This window comes from Hippichthys cyanospilos, chromosome 12 (genome assembly GCF_059441005.1).
Source record: "Hippichthys cyanospilos isolate Australia breed blue-spotted pipefish chromosome 12, RoL_Hcya_1.0, whole genome shotgun sequence".
Taxonomy (NCBI): domain Eukaryota; kingdom Metazoa; phylum Chordata; class Actinopteri; order Syngnathiformes; family Syngnathidae; genus Hippichthys; species Hippichthys cyanospilos.
The window spans coordinates 8,179,751-8,200,502 of NC_142380.1; the positions used below are offsets into that span (position 1 = coordinate 8,179,751).

The 20,752-nt window shown below is 39.8% G+C and overlaps 3 protein-coding genes and 1 long non-coding RNA gene across 7 annotated transcripts in view; 2 read left to right on the top strand and 2 right to left on the bottom strand.

The window, feature by feature from the left end:
* Positions 1-2,432, top strand: part of vangl2 (VANGL planar cell polarity protein 2) — a 16,577-nt gene extending 14,145 nt beyond the window's left edge. For both annotated transcript variants that reach the window (XM_088430478.1, XM_088430479.1), the window contains one exon: positions 345-2,432. In XM_088430478.1, the coding sequence (XP_088286604.1) occupies positions 345-605 (261 nt within the window). In that variant the 3' untranslated portion in view covers positions 606-2,432. The remainder of the gene's footprint in view (positions 1-344) is intronic.
* Positions 274-3,381, bottom strand: LOC148414711 (uncharacterized). The gene is made up of 2 exons (XR_015867523.1): positions 3,261-3,381; positions 274-594 (listed from the first exon to the last, which is right to left on the bottom strand). It is a non-coding gene; the product is annotated as an uncharacterized LOC148414711 (long non-coding RNA).
* Positions 2,899-16,314, top strand: nectin4b (nectin cell adhesion molecule 4b). Of its 3 annotated transcripts, none has more exons than XM_088430474.1 (11): positions 2,899-3,237; positions 5,420-5,620; positions 6,440-6,607; positions 8,633-8,911; positions 9,683-9,800; positions 11,233-11,384; positions 11,897-12,080; positions 12,164-12,239; positions 12,828-12,887; positions 12,963-13,169; positions 13,688-16,314. In XM_088430474.1, exons 1-11 carry the CDS (start codon positions 3,183-3,185, stop codon positions 13,967-13,969), a joined length of 1,782 nt encoding a protein of 593 aa, XP_088286600.1. In that variant the 5' UTR covers positions 2,899-3,182; the 3' UTR covers positions 13,970-16,314. The 3 variants fall into 3 exon arrangements, with proteins under 3 accessions (XP_088286600.1, XP_088286601.1, XP_088286602.1); XM_088430475.1 differs by having other exon boundaries at positions 12,963-13,163; XM_088430476.1 differs by having other exon boundaries at positions 11,912-12,080.
* Positions 15,920-19,367, bottom strand: LOC148414713 (uncharacterized). The gene is made up of 2 exons (XM_088430480.1): positions 18,927-19,367; positions 15,920-18,092 (listed from the first exon to the last, which is right to left on the bottom strand). Exons 1-2 carry the CDS (start codon positions 19,219-19,221, stop codon positions 17,320-17,322), a joined length of 1,068 nt encoding a protein of 355 aa, XP_088286606.1. The 5' UTR covers positions 19,222-19,367; the 3' UTR covers positions 15,920-17,319.
* Positions 19,368-20,752: the final 1,385 nt, after the last annotated feature.

Sequence of the window (20,752 nt, forward strand, 5' to 3'; positions counted from 1 at the left end):
GGTGGAAGTTCTGATTTTACTTTCAGAATTCTGACGTCATTCTTCGAAGTAAGAAGTCTGTGTATCAAGTGACTTTTCTGATTTTGAATTGAAATTTTGACTAGAGTCAAAGTCTGAGATCAAATTGAAAATCCTGCCAAAATATTTCTTCTTCCTTAAGTAATATGAAAGCAAAGTAATCAGCTAAATCGTAAGGTTGTTTTTTTTTTTGCGTGTATAAACAAATAAATAAATTGTAGGCGTTTTGAGGCGCAAAAAAAAAATTCCATAATACATAATTACAATGATTTATTTTCAATAAAAGAACACCAGTATGAACTTCCCATTGAATCCAATGTGCTTAGGCCTTCCTGGAGCGATATCTGAGCCCGGGCCCCACCATGCAGTACCAGCAGCACAACGGCAGAGGGCGCCAGTGGACGCTGGTGAGCGAGGAGCCCGTGACGTCGGCCCTGCGCCAAGGCTTGGTCTTCTCCGTGCGCCGTCTGGACTTCTCCCTGGTGGTCACCGTGTCGCCGCTGCCTTTCCTGCGCCTCGGCGAGGAGTTCGTCGACCCCAAGAGCCACAAGTTCGTCATGAGGCTACAGTCTGAGACTTCCGTGTGAAGGGGGAAAAAAAAAATCAGCTCCCGATGCCTTTGACTCATCTCGGCCGTGTTGTTGTTGCAACACTGCTGGGTTTTTTTGGTTTTGTTTTCTTACAAAGGCGCCTTTTTATGTTGTAACCACTGAACTTTGTTACCACGACTACGACTTTTCATCTCCGAAACTAGGACTGCCCCTCGAAGATGCTTCTTACTGTTTTTCGTACACTTTTTGGTTTTTTGTAAATGATATACTATTTTAGGGCCATGCTGATGAAAGAACAAATCGTTGGCCTCATTTTTTTTATGACAAATTTACTGAACCAAAAGGCAGCAAAGGAAAAAAATAACAGGCACATTGGTAGTTTTGATTGGTATTTTAACAATTAACAATTGTTTAGGAAAATTTTATTAAGGTAAATTATATACTTTTTTTTAACCAAAAACAAATCAGAAGCTTGAGAATCAAGTTGAATTTTTCCAAGATTATATAATTTGGGGGGGTCTCTAAAAGGTATTTAAAAATTAAAAAGACTATCCATTTAAAAATATACATACAGTATATTTTCTTTTCTTACAACTATTATTCAAAGTAAAACATTGAGACATGATTCTTTTGTCTTTGTTTTCAAAATATGGACAAATTGACAAAACAAGAAGACAAAGAAAAAAGGATAGATTTGATTGCTATTTTAACTCATTCAATGCCAGGCACGTATTTTCATATCTTTTAACAGTCCAGACATTCAATCCCAGACAATTAAGAATCGATTTAATACTTAAGTATCTGGGATTGTTGAGATGCTGAAAAAAATGAAAATACTTTCCAGAGTTAACTCGATTCTTTAAAAAATGCAACTTTACTCTTAAAAAGGCGGGTTTTAGAAGTTTTCTAACGCTTGTCATTTAAATCTTGGAATTTCCAATTTGATTTCTTCATGTCTCAAAATATGTGATTTTTTTTTTGTTTTTTGAGGGGGTGGGGGGTGGTGATTTTTTTTTTAAACCCTGCAAAACATACCATATATATAATATATATATATATATATATATATATATATATATATATATATATATATATATATATATATTTTTTTTTTTTAACTCTTGTATTATAATAGTTTTTCTTTCCAGTGCAGCCCTGATCATCCTCGGTACTCACTTCTAGAGAATGTAGCAACTTGTGTGCAAGTTATGTTTGTTTTTTTTTTTTTTTGTCATATATGAGAAGCCTTGCTTCGTTGTGTACGTTTATGTTTGTGGTTAGCATTGATGGTTCACTTTAACACGTAAAATTCACATTAAAACCTGGCAGCGTTGTTCTTTTGCTTCCAGTCCGTATAGCGTAGCTTTAACAACAGCTGAAAGCAGAACGTTTACTTTATGCATTTCCTGCTTTGATTTGCTCACTGATCTGCTTGCCTTAAGCTAATTTATTTTTTTTTTCGACTGATAGCAGTCTCAGCCCCAATGTTGTACTTTTTTGGAGGGGTGTTTTAAGACTGCATATCAGAAAACCGTGAACTGCCTTAAGTGGTCCCATGTCGTGCAAGCGTGTCTGGCGCATTTCGAACAAGAAACATCCAAACAGAAAGAACTCCTCGCCAGAGTTATTTTGGGCTACGAAACTTTTACATTTTTATAATTTTTTTTTAAAGGTGCCTAAGTTATGATGCAATTTTTTTCCTGAATGTTTTTACAAGTGGCCTGTAAAAAAAAAAAGCGAATGATAATGTTTTTTTGGTCTTTGCATTTTCTTCACTCTTTGTTAACTCTTGTTAGCGTTGTATAGCGTGTTTGTTAGTATTTTTCCAACATTAAACCCTGTTATTCCGTACAAAAACAAAAATATCTGGCATCATTACTGGCATCTTAAAATTGTGTCCTGCGACCAAAGCTCTGCTACCGTACGAAAATGTCCTCTCCTTCTCTCATTAAATCCCAAAGTATAATCCCAAATATGTTGCCCTATGTATTTTTGGCTGTTTGGTTGAAACAGTTTCCTATACTGACTTGCTCTGGTGCACCAATAACTATTGAAAAGCAGCCTCTATGCCGTAAAATTATTATTCTACAGTCATTTATAGTTTATTGAATTTGATCTATTCAGTGCAAATAAGGAAGTAGTGTGTACTGTATTTATTAGCAATAATAATGTCTCCGTGATGAGCAGTATATTTGCACTATTAAATATCCGATAAACCGTAAACGCAACTTTGAGAAGTATAGTTTCCTACTTTCGAACATACACGCGAACACACTTCTCACTCAGGTTGGAGTAGGCGTGGCCTCGACCACTCAGTTGTAGCAGGTGCAGCGGGAAAGCGCGACACTCTCGAGCCTGCCGAGTCCGCATGCTTTATTTTGTGCTACTATTGAGAAATTTAACTACTAATTTGTTGTTTAGCAGCTCGCGAATTCAACGAAAAGCAATATTTTAAAACACTGTTTTTCGAACTCGTGTGGACGACAGCTCACCTGCACTAGAGCCTACAAAACAAGCATGTCAAATACTGGCTATTAATTAGGCTCAAGAAATGTTTTTTAAGAAGCTGGGATAAAAAAAAAGAAAAAAACGGCTTCGTTTTTTGGAAGCGGGATGGAAAGTACTCGGCGAAATGTGACATTTTCCACGCTGATAGTCTTCCTTTTAGGTGAGTTGCCTTCAAATACGTACCAGTAGAGGAGGACTTTCGAATGCTTTTCGTATTTTCCTGTTAAAGTAAAATCGATCAACGCTCCGTTTGTTTTTCTAACCCTATTTTGGACAACAATACCCAAAAGTCGCACTACCGAAGGTGCTTGTGAAGTGGTCGATAAGAACATTGATGAATATGGGCGCCAGTGCAAATATTTGGTCTTAAAGTGACACAGCTGAAGACATACTGAGGCGTGGGACACAAACACGGCTACAAGTCAAACATTTGTACTTTGAAATGTGCCTTCTTTTTTTTTTTTTTAAACCAAAGTGGTTACTGATTGATGAGCATTCTGATTAATGATTACAGGGCCGATAAAGGCCAAACAGTAGCTCAGCGTGGGAAAACTTTTTTAAATGAAAATAAATCAGACAAACGCAAGCTTGCTTGAACGCACCATAGCTTTGCTGTCACACAGGCTTTTCCAGTTCTCACCAGCTTTGCCTCGCGAACGCGATAATTATTTTTTTAGGATTTGGCATTTTTTTGTGCATCTGCATTGCCAGGTGCTTAAAAAACACCCAAAATTAAATGAAGTTTCACCGAGAATGATAGAATTAGAAATGTTGCATTTACTTTACTGTCAAATCTGCAATCTGAATCAGATCTTGATTAACTTGACATTATGTGGAATCTATTGTCATATTAAAATTGAAAATTTGACATAGGATTTTTGCCCCTTAATTAATAAATGAGTTGAAGATGAATGATGAAAGAATGTTGCTTGACTTTTGTGCTCTTAAAAAAAAACAACGACATTATGTATATTTAATTAAATAAACGTTTTTACCCATTCTGGAATTCTTCTAAAATGAACCATCGATTTTGCTAGCGATATTTTTGTAAATATGAAGTTCTCACTTACATTACTTTTTGTTTATGTTTGTTAGCAGCCATTTTTTAACATTTCCAACCAAAACCATTGCTACACATTTCCCATATTCAATTATTGGTTTGTACAGTGTATTACTCATTCAATTTTGAAATGGTAAAAACCATAAACAAACCATTTGGTCTACTAATGTTCTGAACTCCTTCGATTGTGAAATGGTAAAAACCATAAACAAACCATTTTGTCTACTAATGTTCCGAACTCCTGTTCACACACTAGTGTCGATTGATTATTATGCAACGTCACAATCATTTAAGAAGAAAACAGGCAGTAAGCAAATAACATTAAAAAAAAAAGCCCACATCAGTGCAACAGCAAATTTTATTTCCTTGGTGGAGGTAACAAACAGGGTGACCCGAGTTGTGCAACAAGTCAAAGAATGCCACACAGCCGCATTCTGTTCTGCTGCTTTGCCTTTTTCCTCCACGCCTGATGAAACCGATTTTGGCTGAATGTTACATGGGCATCCGAATGCATCGTGATCAATACATCAAGTCAAATTGAAAAAAAAAAAAAATCATAGTTTCTTGTTGGGCATTATTTCATCAACATACAATCATTGTCTTTCCAGTTTAGCTTGCCCCTCTTGATAACAAACATGCAATTGTCAAACTTCTCAAAATTTGAAATAGAGCTGATGGGAATCGCATCGGGCACTGAGCCACATCCTGCTTCACCACACAAATCATTATTTGATCACGTGTACATTTACAGTAAAAAAGAAGATAAGCACAACCAACAATAGCAGTTGAAAAATAGAAACTATTAATAATTTTCTCCACTTCAAGGGATAGTATGTAAGATTTAGGCCGATTTTCATTACGGACAGCAGGAAGTGCTGCATTTATCATTGTCCGTAGTAATAACAAACATGGCCGCCTCCGGAGATGTGCAACCCTCCATGTAATATAATTTCATGATAACTAGACCTATGAGTAATTTTAAATCATACTGTTGGTCATTAAGAACACATTCATTTGCAAGTTTTTGAATTTTACATTTAATTGATTTCTTTTTAATGAAAATCTTACACACTGTCCATTTAACTGTGATTGATGGAACTAGAAATGTTGCGTTTACATTACTGCCAAATATGGATCAGATCTGGATTCAATCTGACATGATGTGGCATTTATTGCCATTACATTCGAATTGAAAAAAATATTTGGTGTCTTATAAATGAGATTTGTAAATTTTGTTGTACTCGCACGATGACAACGAAGCCAATTCGTTTTATCTCCCTAGCGACGTGTAGCCGCGGCGTTTTCATCGAGCCCCTCCGGGCCGTCACGATGCAGCGCTCGCTGGCCGAGAGCACCACCAGGCTGCCGTGCCGCTACCAGGGCAGCAATGGCGAGAAGGTGGTGCAGGTCACCTGGTACAAGGAGCTGCGTGGTGGCACCAAGGACCAAATCATCACCGCGCACTACTCGGACGGACACACGGGTAGGCTAACTTTTCCTCTTCATCATCAAAATGTTGCCGTCATGCTCTGTCAATGGCGGAAACTCCATGATGGCGGAAAAAAAATCACGAAAATGATCCAAGAAGGGCTGCTTCAAGGAAAATGAGCAGATTTCGTATTTTCAGCGATGATGTCTTGAGTATTTTTGGTAGGCGTGACAGACATGCCGACCAACCAATTGTAGTTTCGATTTTCCCCCAGAACTTTTCAGAGATGCCATCAAATACATATATATTTATATAATTTTTTTGCCATGAGAATGGCAGATCGTGTGGTCACGTACAGTATGAACTCTCAATTTTTTGTGTCACCAAAGTGATCCTAAAACTTTAATTTCAAACTAAAACGGCAGATATACTTTTTCTTCAAGGGATGGTATCTCTCTTTTTTTGTGGGTTTACATGATAAAAATGAATACATTTTTTTTTAAACTAAACTAGATATGGCTACCAAATTTCATATTGCTAGGTAAAACCTTTTCTTGTTCTGAACCCCCCCCCCAAATTTTTGGAGTTGCCACCAAATGATAAATATTGCCACCAAAATGGCTTAATATGTAGTCAGACATGACTTTTTCAGGCTTTTTTTTTTTTTTTTTTTTTTGCTGAATAGAAAATGGATGGATGGATGGATGGATAAATCAGAAACCCTCAATGCATAGTGGGATATCTTTTTTTTTTCATTTCTTTGAAAGGATAATGAACCCATTGACCGCTATCGACTGCTATAGACATCCAAGATCCATTCGAACTGGGCTGGCAGTGAACAAAGTTAACGAAGCGTTTCCCCTCTTGTGTCAGAATTCGGACGTTACGCGGGTCGCATGAGGTTCGAGAGCGACAACCCCACCGCCAACTCGGCGCTACTCATCCCCAACACGGAGGAGTCCGACGACGGCACTTACACCTGCCACATCTCCACCTTCCCCAACGGAAACTTTGAGAGGCGCATCACGCTTACTGTCTGGGGTAAGTTGCAATTTGCCTTTTTTTTGCTTATATATATATATATATATATATAAGTCCATTCCAGTATCCGCTTCTGCTCTTCGATCCAGCAAAGTCTGGATCTAGCATGCAGATTTTAATATTAATAATGAATAATAATATAAATATTACATTTTTTAAATCTACTTTTGAATGGTATCTTTTGATCTAGTCTCTCCTAACAGTTCATGCAAAAAAGTAAAGAAAGAAAGAAAAGCATAGGCCATTCTTGGTGATAGCGAATCGTTATGGGACAGCACACTAGTCTGCAATACCATCATCATATCGAAAGTGAAAAAGTTGTATCCCGGCATCCTTAGTATGTGCACTGGTGACAGCAGCTGTTACTCGTATCAGCTGTTTTACCATCTTTAACTAGAAATTTGGAAAGTCCAAAATTGCCCATTTCTTGCAATTACAAGGAAAATTGCTATGTATATTGGGACATACTGTATATGTCAGTCTTTAAATGATCTGTCATTGATTATTTTCTTTTTATGGAAGTTTTATGTATCAAAACACTAGTGGTATCAGTATTTGGTATCCGTGATGGAAGTATTGAGTACACGAGGTGGTATGGAATATCCCTATCAGCCCCCCCGCCCCCCAGAGTCCGCCTCCTGGCTGTCAATCAAAGGAGAGTATCGCCCCACTATACGGTGTCACATTCTTGAGTTTCCTTCTTGCTTCCTGCTCATGGCAGAATGTTTTTGTGGCTCGTGCGTGAATCACCATCGTGTCCAACCAGTTGGTGCTGGAGAGTAAGCGGACAAAAATGCGTTGATGTCAAAATGCTTGTAATGCAAATGTGACCCGTCCCGTGACCTTTTTGCTCTTCTTGTCGTAGCGTAAACAAATGTGGGGATGGACACTTTCTTCCTTTTTCGCTCTGGATGAAAGATCAGCACTTGAAAAACAATACAAATAAAATTGCTCTGTCTCATTACAGTCCGTCGTCAAAAGCATATATATGTTAGTGCTATCAGGCAAATCATTTTTCCACAACTCTTTTCTACAAAGCTTGTAACAGATATTTACTTGAATAAAATCTTGGAAGAAACGTAAAATCAACAAATACTAAGTATTTGATTTCAAAGACTGTTTAATACCTTTTTTTTTTTGGTCCTTTAACACAAATCTTTCCTGTATACGACCATTGGACAAAACCCCCAAATCTGTCTCGTTACAGGCTTTTTTTTTCTTTGTTTACTCATGGAAACTATTTTCCATCTTAGTTTCATTTGTTGCCTGTGGCTCGCAAATTTTGATTGCAAAGTTAGCGGAATTCATCTGCCACAGGAAGTGAATAGAATTGCGTTAATTTTTTTTGAACGATTTATAAAATGTAATCTCCAAAGAATGTGTGTGTGTGTGTGTGTGTGTGTGTGTGTGTGTGTATATATATATATATATATATATATATATATATATATATATATATATATATATATACATGTATGTATGTGTGTGTGTGTATCATGCCTAACCCTTTTGTTTTTTCTAGAAAGACACTAAATAACTGTGTGATCATGGAAAACATGTTGTTGTTATTGTCAGTGTCGTTGTTGCTTTCGTGACAGTGAAAACAAAGCAGCTCGAATGCAGCATTCAACCACATCATTTGCTCTTCAACTGACTCATGAGCAAGTAATTACAGCCACTTAGTCAGGCACAATTAGGTATTTCCATTAACAACAGGAGCCTCATCAAGTGTTTTTGGCTCCGTTTTCTTCCACATCATTCTTGGAGTACTTTGGCCAAGAGTTGTCACACTCTTGGTGGTGGCGCCATGTTGAAATTTGACATCTGGGTGAAATTTCAGGAAACTTCAGCTCCCTATGTGTTCTTTCAATGCTTTGTCTTTGTGAAGCTTTGATGTAAAGCTCAAAAAATTGCACTGAAAAAGTGGCACCAAGTTCCATTTTTTTATCACAGTCAGCGATCCTACACCATGAGTGTTGTTTTTGAGTCCTAAAATCGGCGCTTTGTTTTTTGTCATGCGTGCAGTGCTCCCCATCGCCTCGCTGGAGCCGGTGGTGCTAGCGGAGGGCCAGTCGTTTCGCGTGGCCGCCACCTGTCGCGCCGTGGGCCGCCCGCCGCCCACCCTCTCCTGGGACACGCCCGTGCCGGGCCAGAGTCACAACCGTACCAACGAGGGGGGCTCCGTCTCCAGCTACTACTCGCTACACCCGCTGCGCAGCATGAACGGCAAGCGGCTGGACTGCCTGGTGCGCCACCCCGGCCTGGAGCACCCGCGGAGGATCTCCAACCAGCTGCTGGTGCATTGTGAGTAACGTCCTTCTCAGACAACTTTTTGAAGTATCCAGATGTTGAATCCAGGGTACCTATTTTGATCTTTGTCCTTGTTTTTTAAGTGTTTGGCGAAAGCAGTGCTTCTCAGTTATAGTTTGCAAAGTTGCCCTAGGAAAGAAAACACCTTCCGTGCCGCCTCTATTTGGCATGTTAAATCAAATTATCTACAAAATTATGTACAAAAAAATGCAATATAAATCAACTTTCAACAACTGTTAACTACTTTTTATATAGGTTACAAGTTAGTCTTAAACTGAAAAAAAAATATCAGAGTGCATCAAAGTGCCTTAAAAAAAGATACCAATCTTTACTTTATTACAGTTACACTACACATAGCAAAAACAAAGCCACGCCCCCTTCCAAGTAATCAACTACTTCATACATTAAAGTAATCACTTACTTTAGGTACTTTAATAGTTAATTAAGTACAAGTCATTGGTTATTCGATTATTCCTTGAATGCTTAAAAAGTTATTCATTATATGAGTACATATAACCTAAAGTATTCACATACTTTAGTACTTAATTGCCTGACGTGATTCATTACTTTTGTACCTTAATTTCTAAAGTAATCAATTACCTTAGTACCTATAGCACCTAACATAAATACTTTAGTACCGAATTAGCTCTAAATCCACCCGCCATGTTTAGCCAAACGCGTGAAATAATACATGTAAAGGTGTCTTGCATGACTGGACTCTTTAGGAAAAATCTTTCAAAAATAAATTGTTTTAATGTATGGCAGATCCCCCAGACGCCACCATCTCCGCCCCCGCAGACAACTGGTTTGCAGGTCTAGACCAAGCAGCGCTCAACTGTGACGCCACCGGCTTCCCCGTTCCTCAAAACTTCACCTGGACATGGTGGGATACACACAAAATACACATTTAATAGGAATGTGTCAAAATCATCATATAAAACACAACGCACAGACAAGAGGGATTTTTTTTTTTTTTTTTAATTATTGTGTCATGCTTTAATGAGCACCATTAGACACACTCTGACATTTCAATGTACATAATACAGGGCGGGCCCTTCCTTTGAAAGTGTATTATAGATATATATAGTGTATTTTTTTTATGTTTCACACACCCTCCTTGGTTTCGTGGGTATCATGGTCTACTGTAGCAGTAACATACAAGCTACATAGCTAGTAGAAGCTACAGATTTCAAAAAAGTAACAAAACGTGGTAAAGTAAAGATCAATAAAATGATCAGTAATGTCGCCATGGTAGCTAATAATGGCTTCCCTTCACCTGTGTTTCTATTATACACAGCAGGTTAGGTGGGATTCAGCCGCATGAAACGTGAGTCGGCTCCATTTTGGGCTGGGGGGGGTAAAGTAGGATGTGTGGTGAAACTGGGGGCAACTTGATCCAGCCGGCCATTGTGTGCCCTTTCATTGCACTAAGCAGACGTTTAAAGGGAAGTGGCTGAGGTTGGTGGTTCAGGTTTACCCTATACAATACAATAAAATAAATATCAACACAAACACGCTGAAAAAATTGGATTTAATTGTTAAAATTGTAATAATAGCTAGAGAATGCAATTTCTAAATCAGTGTGAAGCCAGAATGGAAAAATGTGAAATAATTTGATACAATACTGAATGATATGTTATAATGAGGAACATGTTGACGATCAGAACGAAAAATTCGTGGCATTTGATAAGTGTTAAAAACAGATACAAATAAATTAGAGATGAACAGAATAGAGTAAAATAATATATGTTAAAGTTTAAATATCAAATGATGAATATTGAACGTATTTGAGATATTGTGCAAAGTTGCAAAGGGGGATGAAGATATTACAGGGCAAAACCCCACGAAAACTTGTTTTTTTTGGGTGGGGGGCTTGTATAAAAAAACTTTGGGGTGTAAAAAAAGTGGCGTTGGCACGTCTAAGATGAACTGTTTGAAGTTGGAACAGTTTGAATGTGTCCAAAATTTTCGAACTTATGGAAAGAAGAAAAAAACTTCGAAGTGGAGTCTCTTGATGAATCTTTCACTGGAATTGAATGGCTTTCTTAGAGGGTGAAAAATGTGAAATTGTGAAAAACCTGAAAATTTGTAGAATAAAAAAAAATAGTAGCATGGTGTCATGAACTTTCTGAATACGCTGAAATCTGAATGAAGTAAATTGGAGGAAATATGCGGCAGGGCAAAACAGTGTTTGGAATAAAGGAAGAAGAACTATAATTTGAGTGACAGCATAGAGAAGCCGCAGATAATGTCATTTTTATGACATAATACATGTTTGCTGACTTGCATCGTTGCCTCGTGGCTGGCGTGCGCAGGAGGGGCGGGGCTCTGCCGGACGGCGTCACTGCATCAGGAGGGCGTTTGACCTTCGGCCGAGGTCTGCGCCTGGACGACGGAGGCCTGTACCAGTGCTCCGTCAGCAACGGCGTGGGCGTGGCCAAAGCTGACTACTTGATGACAGTGACTGGTGAGGGTTTTTGCTTTTTTATTTTTAACCTGATTGATTGAAACCAAACGTCATTGTTGTGCTGCAACTTTACTGCCCCCCTGTGTCGAATGTCTGTAACTACTCATGAGTTTTAAGCTTGTTGAGCTGTTCTGGAAGATGCGTTTTTTTATTATCAAAATGGGTCAAAAACATCCCACCCACAAATAACAAAGCCAGTTCTAAATTTACTTCATGTGTATTATCCAAAAGAACAGCAATAATATTCACCATTTTGCCGTTTTGACTCGCCAGTTGCTTATTTAGTTGGAGAGAAAGCATGATTAAAAAAACCACATTCACAAAAATGTATACAAATGTTATTTTAATCAACATGTTAACTATACATGAACCAAGTATAAGACAAACACTACAATCGTCATTCACTTTAACTTTCAGCTCGGTTTGACGCACAACATAACAGGAAGCTCAAAAGAGCAAAGAGACACGTGTATCTGATAAAATGCCAATCGACGCGTCCCCATGTCTGTTAGCGTCTTTCCTTGCAGAGAAATCTCAGCGCAAGGAGACGTTGACGTCCGACCCGTCCACCATGTTTGTCATCATCGGCGCCTCGGCCGGCGCCGCCGTCCTCCTCATGGCCGTGCTGGTCCTGCTGCTCGTGCGCCACCACCGGCGCCGCAACAAAAAACTGGAGAGGCAGCTCAGCGTCAAAACGTTAGCCGCCCGCCAAACAGGAAGTGCTCCCGTTGAGCGTTTTGACACCCACTCATGCTGCTGCTGTTTATGTTTGTCCTCAGGGAGGAAGTCAACAATTTGTCCCGCCAGGCTTCCTTTCGGAGGCTCAACTCTGTCGGCTCGGATCCACGAGCACAGGTGTGTCCGCTGCATGCGCCACATGCACAAATCCGTGACATGAATTGATGTACTGTCTTCGGAACGTGAACGAGTGAAGTTACAACTGCTAAATGGTTTAATTTCCCAATTTGTGTTTGTAAATTAATAGCATTATCGTATTAATACCAGCATTGTTATTATTTTTGTCTTTGTATTTAAATGTTTGGTTTTGATATTTTGAATTTACTTTTTCAATGATGCAGCCCGACTAGCCTAAACATAGCATTCAGGTGGATATTGTTTGTGGAATATTAATGCTTTCAAACCCCCTCAAAAAGTTTATTTTACTTATCTATAAGGAATCTACTGTACACAGATGACAAAAGTAATCCTTATTCTGTCTTATTTAAATCACATGTTGTCACATAGAGATGACATCAATGTTGCTCAGGGCTCACCTGAGCGACTGCGATGTCATTTTCTGGTAGCTTCACTTGCTTTTCTTATTTTGTCATGTTTATTCTTCATTTTCTTCTTAAAAGAAGTCATTCTCGTGATTTCTTGCATTTCAATTCTTGAAAAAGAAATGTATTTTTTGAGGACCCACGCCATTATTTTTGTTCCCAGTCTGAAGAGTACGCTTTGCTCAGATCAGATAGCGGCTTGAAAAACAGCCAAATGTCTCTGGTGAGTCCCCGTCCGTTTTGACTATATTTATCTTTACTACATTTTCCAATGGTCTCCGCCTCTTCTGGCTTGCAGGAGCGACCCATCTACAGAGGCAGCCAGTCCACTCTGGGCGGCAGGTGGGCGCCCCTGGGGGGCACGGAGGCGGAGACGTCGGGCCGCCCCGCCGCCTGGCGCGACCAAGCCCACGACGGCAGGGCGCCGCTTTGCGACTCGGAGAGGGACCGACCCGGGAGGAGGGATGACTCCTTTCACAAGAGCAGCAACATGTCGCTGGTACTGGTCAGCAAAATATTCTCACATTCTATTATTTTTTACAATAAGGCGCTCTCTCTCTCTCTCTCTCTCTCTCTCTCTCGATAGATAGATAGATAGATAGATAGATAGATAGATAGATTGATAGATTGATAGATAGATAGATAGATATGTAAAGTGTGTTTTACTTCTTGAAAAAATTGTAAATCGAAAAAAATAATTCTATGAATGGAAAAACATATGTTGCATAAAGAGAAAACAATATGAATTAAAAGGTTTTTATAATAAACATACTGTAAATTTGAACACATAGAAAGCAAACATATATCATAAAAAATAATATACTGTAAATGGAAAAATTGTAATAACAAAAGAGAAAAGTATTTATAGTAAAAAAAAAACAACATACGCTAAATAAAATAAATATACATGAAACCCCCTCAAAAATATGTGTAATTTATTTAGGAACTTTGCATATTTCACTTATTTTTTGTCACGTAATCCTCACGAGCATCGCATGAATGTTGCTGCGCGTGTGCTTTCAGGATTCTGGTCTTCCATCATCTCTCCTTCCTCTGAAAGTTCAGCCAGACGACGGCGCGGGAGTGAGAGACCCGCCGGACGTCTGCGGGGTCTCTGTGCCCCCGCCGGAAGAAAACTGGTGTCCGCCGGCGCCGCCCGCTGACGGGCCGGAGGGCGAGGACTCCGGCCAATCCTACCAACTGTCCAAAGCGCTCACCGATCACTTCTACTACAGCAACGGCATCCTGCGGCCCCGCCCGCACGCCAACGCCATCCTCTTGCCCCCACATGCTCAGATCATATAAAGGAGAGATTCTCCCGTCTGCGTAAGTTAAGTTAAAGATGTCTTTAGCGATCCTTGGTAGTAGGTGGCCACTTTTGTTGTTTCAACATCCTCAGACTGTTGTAAGTCTAGCGCCTCATGTGGATGAAATAGCGCCTCATGTGGATGAAATATCATATTGCACCTCTCGATTCCCGTCGCTGTCTCTGGCTCAGTAGTCTGGGTTTACCTCACTGATTAGCGTTACGACCATGGTAGAGCATGGAAATTTGAGTAGGGGCCAATAGGTAAGGCGGAGGGACTACTTGGTGAAAACACAAATTGTACATGGGAGTGATAAACGGATGAAAACCCAAGAAGCAAAGTCAAAAGACAGTGAAGTTATTTTTCACGCAAGTTTCCACAAAATTCACAATTTTGAAGTGTGGAATGTGGAATAAAAGTGAAGTTCATGCTACAAATGTTTGCTTTGCAACTGGCAAATAATTGGGTTTCCAAAGCTATGGGGTTAAAAAAAATCATAGAAAAAAATGAAAATGATTGCTATTTTATCCAAATTTTACTGTTCTGAAGCGACGGAATAAAACTGAATATTGCGATGCAGAAGTTTGATTTGCATTAATAATTTTTCTCTAACCAAAATGAGGGTTCCCCAAACTATTTTCCACATTTCCTATGAAAATCACTGTTTTCAAAGGTGAAATATGGAATGAAACTCAATATTATGCAGCAAAAGTTTTTTGTTTTTTTTTTATTTCTAAAAGTAGGGGTTCCCCGAGCTATGGAGTTAAAAAATATGCAGAAAAACAAAATGAGATTACGATCTTCTCTTTTTGACACATTGTTACTATACATACAACCAACCCCAAAAAAATGAATTTTCACCAAGTGGTCCCATTCTATTGGTCCGTACCTATATTCTCCTGCATGATGTATTTTCCCAATATCAGGCTAAACTTTTGTAGGACCTTTCGGTGTTTGAAGCTCTGTGTTTAAATCAAGTGGAATTATTGATGACAAAACAAGTGTCAGGGCAATGGGGAAGTATTTACAAAAAAAGTTTCAAAAATTGCTGCATGGGGGAGCTTGAATCGAAGATCCACTATTTCCACACCAGGATTTTTCCCATTGAACTTTTTGCTGACCGTGATGAACTATTGTGTGGTTTTAGTTCCTGGCAAATGGCTCTGGATCCCCAAAGAACAGTTTGACGGAAAAATTGCCTACAGGAATATTACACTGGATTTGAGCACCGTGCATCCAATTTATCAAAAAAAAAAAAAAAAAAACCCTGATCTCCAAAGAAACTCTTGGGACAGAACAGCCACCGATTGGACCGGAACAAGCTTGCCCCAAGAACTTTTGGAAGACTGTTCTGAACTATTCTGGAAATGTAGGTGTCAGGTGGGGAACTACTTTCAAGATGTCCAGGAACTTTTGGAAAATTGACCTGCCACTTATGGAGATGGGGGACTTTTGGAGGAGTTTTACAGGTCATCATAACAGCCCATCATCTTTCACTATTGTTAGTTCTTCCACTTTTAGCGTTTGAACCCGGAACAATCAGGATTAATGTTGTTTGGGTTTCAAACCTGTTTTATTGCACAGTGTAAACAGGTATGTCTGTTATATTATTTGTTGCATTCTCGGACATCTTAAACAATTTATTTGTACATTTTTATTAATGGAAGCAATAGTGTTTAGAATCATTCTTGTATTGTGAAATCATATATGTAGATGAAACATATTTTGGGATATCTTTTACTGAATGGGTGTGGGTCAATACGAGGGGACCATTTAGTAAAAATGCAAAATTTGCAGGGGAGCAAAAAAAAAAAACAATGCATCAAAAACTATTTTGTATGAAATTTGCTGTTTTGTCAGTGGCATTATAGCATAATATTAAGCAGCAAAAGTTTATTTTGCTTTTTCTCAAAATGGAGTTCCTAAAGACATGGAGTTCAAAAATGTGTTTAAAAAAAAAAATCAACCTCAGGTTTTCAGCACGTTTGTGTCTCCATGTATAACAAACAAACAAATCACAAAAAAACAAAAGTTCACAAAGTGGTTCCACTCGATTGGCCCATACCAAAAATCTGAGAGTCTTAAAAACTTTGCTCAGCTGACCTGTCTTAAACCATGTCCGATAAAAAAATGGATAGAGTCTACTATTTTGGTTTGAAGCAGCTTTGATACCTTGCCATCAAAACATCTCTGGAATGTACAGTTTACTTTTTTTTTTTTTTTTACTTTTAAAAACGCTCCAGTATTAGTATCTCAAATCAACTGTCCCCATTGAAATGAATGGAAATGGCAATAGTCTGTTCCAGCCCAACAAATAAACACAATTTTTGTGACATCTTTTAATATAGAAAAACTGCATTGAGTTATAAAATATAAATTAAAAAATAATTAAACAAGATGAAAACCACACACACATTTTAGTTAGTAAATGACTGTCAGGGTCGACCTGCGGGCTGTTTTCGCATCGGGTTAAACGAGCGTCGCCGTCTGTGATCGATTGGCTCCTAGCTCGCCAAATAATGCACGAAAGCACATGTTGAAATTTGTTCATCTTGCGCTATATTTACATCGCATCACAAACATTTTGAGGACACATAACGACGCCCCAAAAATGAGTCAACCTCAAAAATTGAAATGTTTTTGTTTACACAATTCAGAATGTTAGGTGAAACTAACCCAAAAATTGGGTTGGTTCTATGTTAACCCACAATTGGGTTATATTGTTTTTGGAGTCCTCAATCAGTCATTGGGGTTAAAAAAGGGTTAAAAAAATGGGGGGGATATGTCATGGGACATGGGTCTTTGGCAAGTGCCAAAATGGCCGCCCCAAACTGGATTTTGATGCATAATTCATTTTACACATACTCGCGGTCAACAAGGACCAGAAAGCCCCCGCAATCAGTGAATTCCATGAAGTAGGAATATCCCCGCCCATTCCCCCTGTCCTTTACCCACAATGCAATGCATGTTTTCTTAAAGGGCCAGGCCCATTCTGTGTTGTCATTCCCTGCATACTCTTATGCATCTGCTCACACCCCTCCTCCACACGTCCAAGCACAGCTTTCTGTACATCTGGTTGGCGCTGCTGTAAAATGAAAAGAAAAAAAAACAAAAAAACTAAGCACTGCAAAAAATGAAGTGCAAAGTGGTGAGTGAACACTATATTCCAAGTGGTTTGTCCTGTGTGCCCCATGTCAAAAACGACATCCAAAAGAAAATAGTTCTCTTGCTGTGCAAAAACAGGAAATCTCGCGACGTCCTAATCTCGCGAGATCTCGTCGTATGAGATCTCGTGCCATCTACTAGGCGGTATCGCATTACTAATGAGGGTCAAGATAAAATAATTGGTTAGGTGTTGGACCCCTGACCTAGGGCGTCCTTGTGAATGCGCTGATGCGTGCGAAGGTTACTCCTCTGGGAGAAGGACTTTCCGCACAGGTTGCACGTGTACGGCTTCTCGCCCGTGTGGATGCGCTGGTGGATCTCAAGATGGCTGACCCGGTCGAAGCTCTTGCCGCAGAACGGGCAGATGAACCACTTCTCCTTGACGCGCCGCCCCGCCAGCCCTTTGCCTGGCCTCGGGTCGTCCAACATGAAGACGCCGTCCGGGTTGAACTTTTCCGCCAGGAAAGCGCCCCGCCTCTCGTCGGATCGCCCGAGGGGACGGTTTTGGCAAAACGGCACCAGAAACCGCGAGTGGGCGGACGGGGCGTGTCTGGCATCGGCAAGCAACGCATCTGAGGAATTATCCAAGATGTCCAAGGCGTTCTCGATGAGCAGAATCTCGGAATCCACTTTTTGGGAATCGGTGGCCAGGAAGCAGTCAGTCTCCTCTGCCGGGTCGCTGTCGCCCACGGAAACGGACGACCACACTCTGCTCTCCTGATCCTCCGCGTCGGCGCAGCGAGCCGAGGGCCCATCGTCAGGAATGTCCGTGGCCTGCTCCACGATCATGATGTCGTCGTCCTCGTCCTCTCGTTTGACCTGGTCGGATGCATCATCGCCGCACCTCTGCTCGCTTGGGTTTTCCTGAAGGGATGGTGCTGCGCCTTGATTGGTCAAGAGCTCCGCCTTGTCCGTGGCGCTCTGCTGAGAAGTCAGGACGATGTCAGGAGAGGAACCTGAGACGATGAAAATACTGTATCATGAAGCAGCATTTATCAAGGAGTATGCAAATGTTAAATACTGTACTTTTTTTTTTTTTTTTTTACCTAATGTGAATTTGGAATCGAAGATTATAGTCAATGTTAAAAAAACGCACAGTGTGCACAATCAGTACCGTATACAAAATAAAAACAAGTAATAAAATAATATACAGTATAATAGAGATGAATCTCAAAAAAGCGACCCCTACTATGAAATTTACAGTACCATTCAAAAGTTTGGATCCACTTTCAAATTAAACTTTTTTCGCTACGTTTAAATGATCAAAGGCATCCAGATTCTGCAGCAACACCAGGAAATTCTTTATTAAATTAAAAAATATTTAATAATTTGTATTTTAGATTCTAGATTTGAGATGTGGATGATGCTTTGTGATCTGGAATATCTTTTATTTCGCAGCTGTGCGTTTTGAAAACATACATTGTCCATTTCGGGTGCTTATTCCGATAGACGAGTCCGTATGATATTTGCGGATAACAATTCCAAACACATGCATTAGCTTAATTAGCTTCGATCGTCCGAACACCATTATTATGTTGTTGTTTTTTTACACACAAAAAGTATATATATTTTTTGAGAAACCTTTATTTGTTTTGCCTCAGTGTGTTGGCACAACAGAAAACACATACGGTAGCTAAGAAGGGCCACAATTGTTCCTCTGTTTATGTTACTGTACTTTGAAAATAAGAATCTGTGAAGTTACTAGAACGTTGCAAATTTGGAAGCAAACAACGAAGCTTGGAACGATAAAAAGTTCTGGAAAATAACGTAGGCTAAATGGGTTTATCAACCGTCGTGTGTAGTTGTGGTGGGCGGCGGCGGTGGCTGGTCCTGCTGCTGCTGATCTCCGCCGGAGGGGCCAAGCGCAGCGGGGGACACACTTGCATCGCAGGGCTGCTGCTTCTCTAAGAGCTTCCTCTCCAGGGCTTGCACTTCCCGCTCCCTGCGGCGGAGCTCGGCGTGGACCAGGGCGAAGGCGTCCTCCCACAACTGCGCGATCTCCAACACTGCTGCCTGGGCGAGCGTCTCTATGATGGACGCTAACTTAGTCTGGAAAGCCGCGCCGTGAGCCGCTTGCGTTGTCATGACGGATGGGAACGTATTCCAAAACGATCCGTTACTATATGTTTTTTTTTTAATTTCAATTGCGTGGGGTTTGTTTTTATTATTATTATTTACCTCCTTGACGACGTAAAACAGACTGGAGTGTAAAGCAATAGAAACAGGAAGTGGCCCCCGTAGTCACGTGACGCAAATCTACGGCAAAAGCGAGAAAACAAAACAAATCTAAAACAAACTCGCGAAAATTTCATCGCCGATTATTTTGTTAATTATCAATGTATGTAACTTGTTTACGTAAATTATTTTTCTATAGTTGTCGCATCTTGCTTCAAAACGTTGAAACCACGTGTAAAATGTCAAAGCTGCGAATTTTTAAATTAGCCTGACTGTTTTGTGGGAGTTCAGCCTTTAGAAAATTTTAACCTTTACATTTTTTATTCCTCAATCTAAACACCCCCAAACTGTTATTTTCCTTCAATTTTGTATTCCCAAGTCTTCCTTGTTAATTCTACGGTCTCAGCACTGCCTGAGTAGTAATGACTGGCAAGTCACATTTATCTGTTTTCATTTTTTATTTTTATTTTGTTCTGTACCACTCAGGCAAAAGTAAATGCACACCGACCATGTCCACGTCTTTTAGTTCCGTTTTTTTTCCCCCTGAGTTGAGAAGGGATTTTGCATCAAGTCGTACAAGTAAACAGCAAAATTTCATTTACTAGTTGCAAGGTTTTACTGTAAATGCCGAAATGGGTCAAACATGTATTTAGGAGCACACATCTGAAATCAATGTCAGTAGTCAGTCACCACCCACGGGCCGAACTGTTGTAATAAAAAATGGTTTCCCATAGAACTGATTTGATAGGAGGAACGGCTCATAGTGTGTGAGGTCACTTAGCATTGTTTTGCATTTTAATGTCGGTAAATTTTGACTCCTTCATTCACTCCGCTTAGGTAGTCTCTAGCGCACCGCGAATCTCAAGAGCATAAGCGGTCAAGATGATGGATGGATGGCTCTTTAGTGGGCGCCCGGCATTGAACGACGTCATGAAGTGGGCGAGGCAGCCACACGGTGAGCGGTGCTGCTTGAGTAAACAAGACGTTTCACTTCTTGGTTAGAAATAGAGGTACCATAAAATTTATATTTAATATGAAATTAAATGGCTAATGTGAGAAATGTAATTTATTTGATATACAGGTATTTCACTATCCATCCATTTTCTGTAGCTGCTTATCCTTAGTTGGGTCAATGGCTTGCTGGTGCCTACCCCATCTGTCTTCAGGCAGTAGGACACCCTGAACTGCTGTTGGCAGTGGAAAGTTCAACATACGGTATAATGACATAGGCCTCTTTAAAAAGGTGTGTGAAGTGGTGCCTTCCGGGTTTGTCCACCAGGTGGGGGTGTAGTTTCACGCCAACGCCGCCTTTGAAATAATTTATTTTTGTTTTCTTTAATTTTCATGTATTCAAAATGAAATGATCTTCATCTAAACAAAAAAATATAGATGTAATCAATCATTTTAAATATATTTGACGGTTGCACAGATGTGCGCCTGA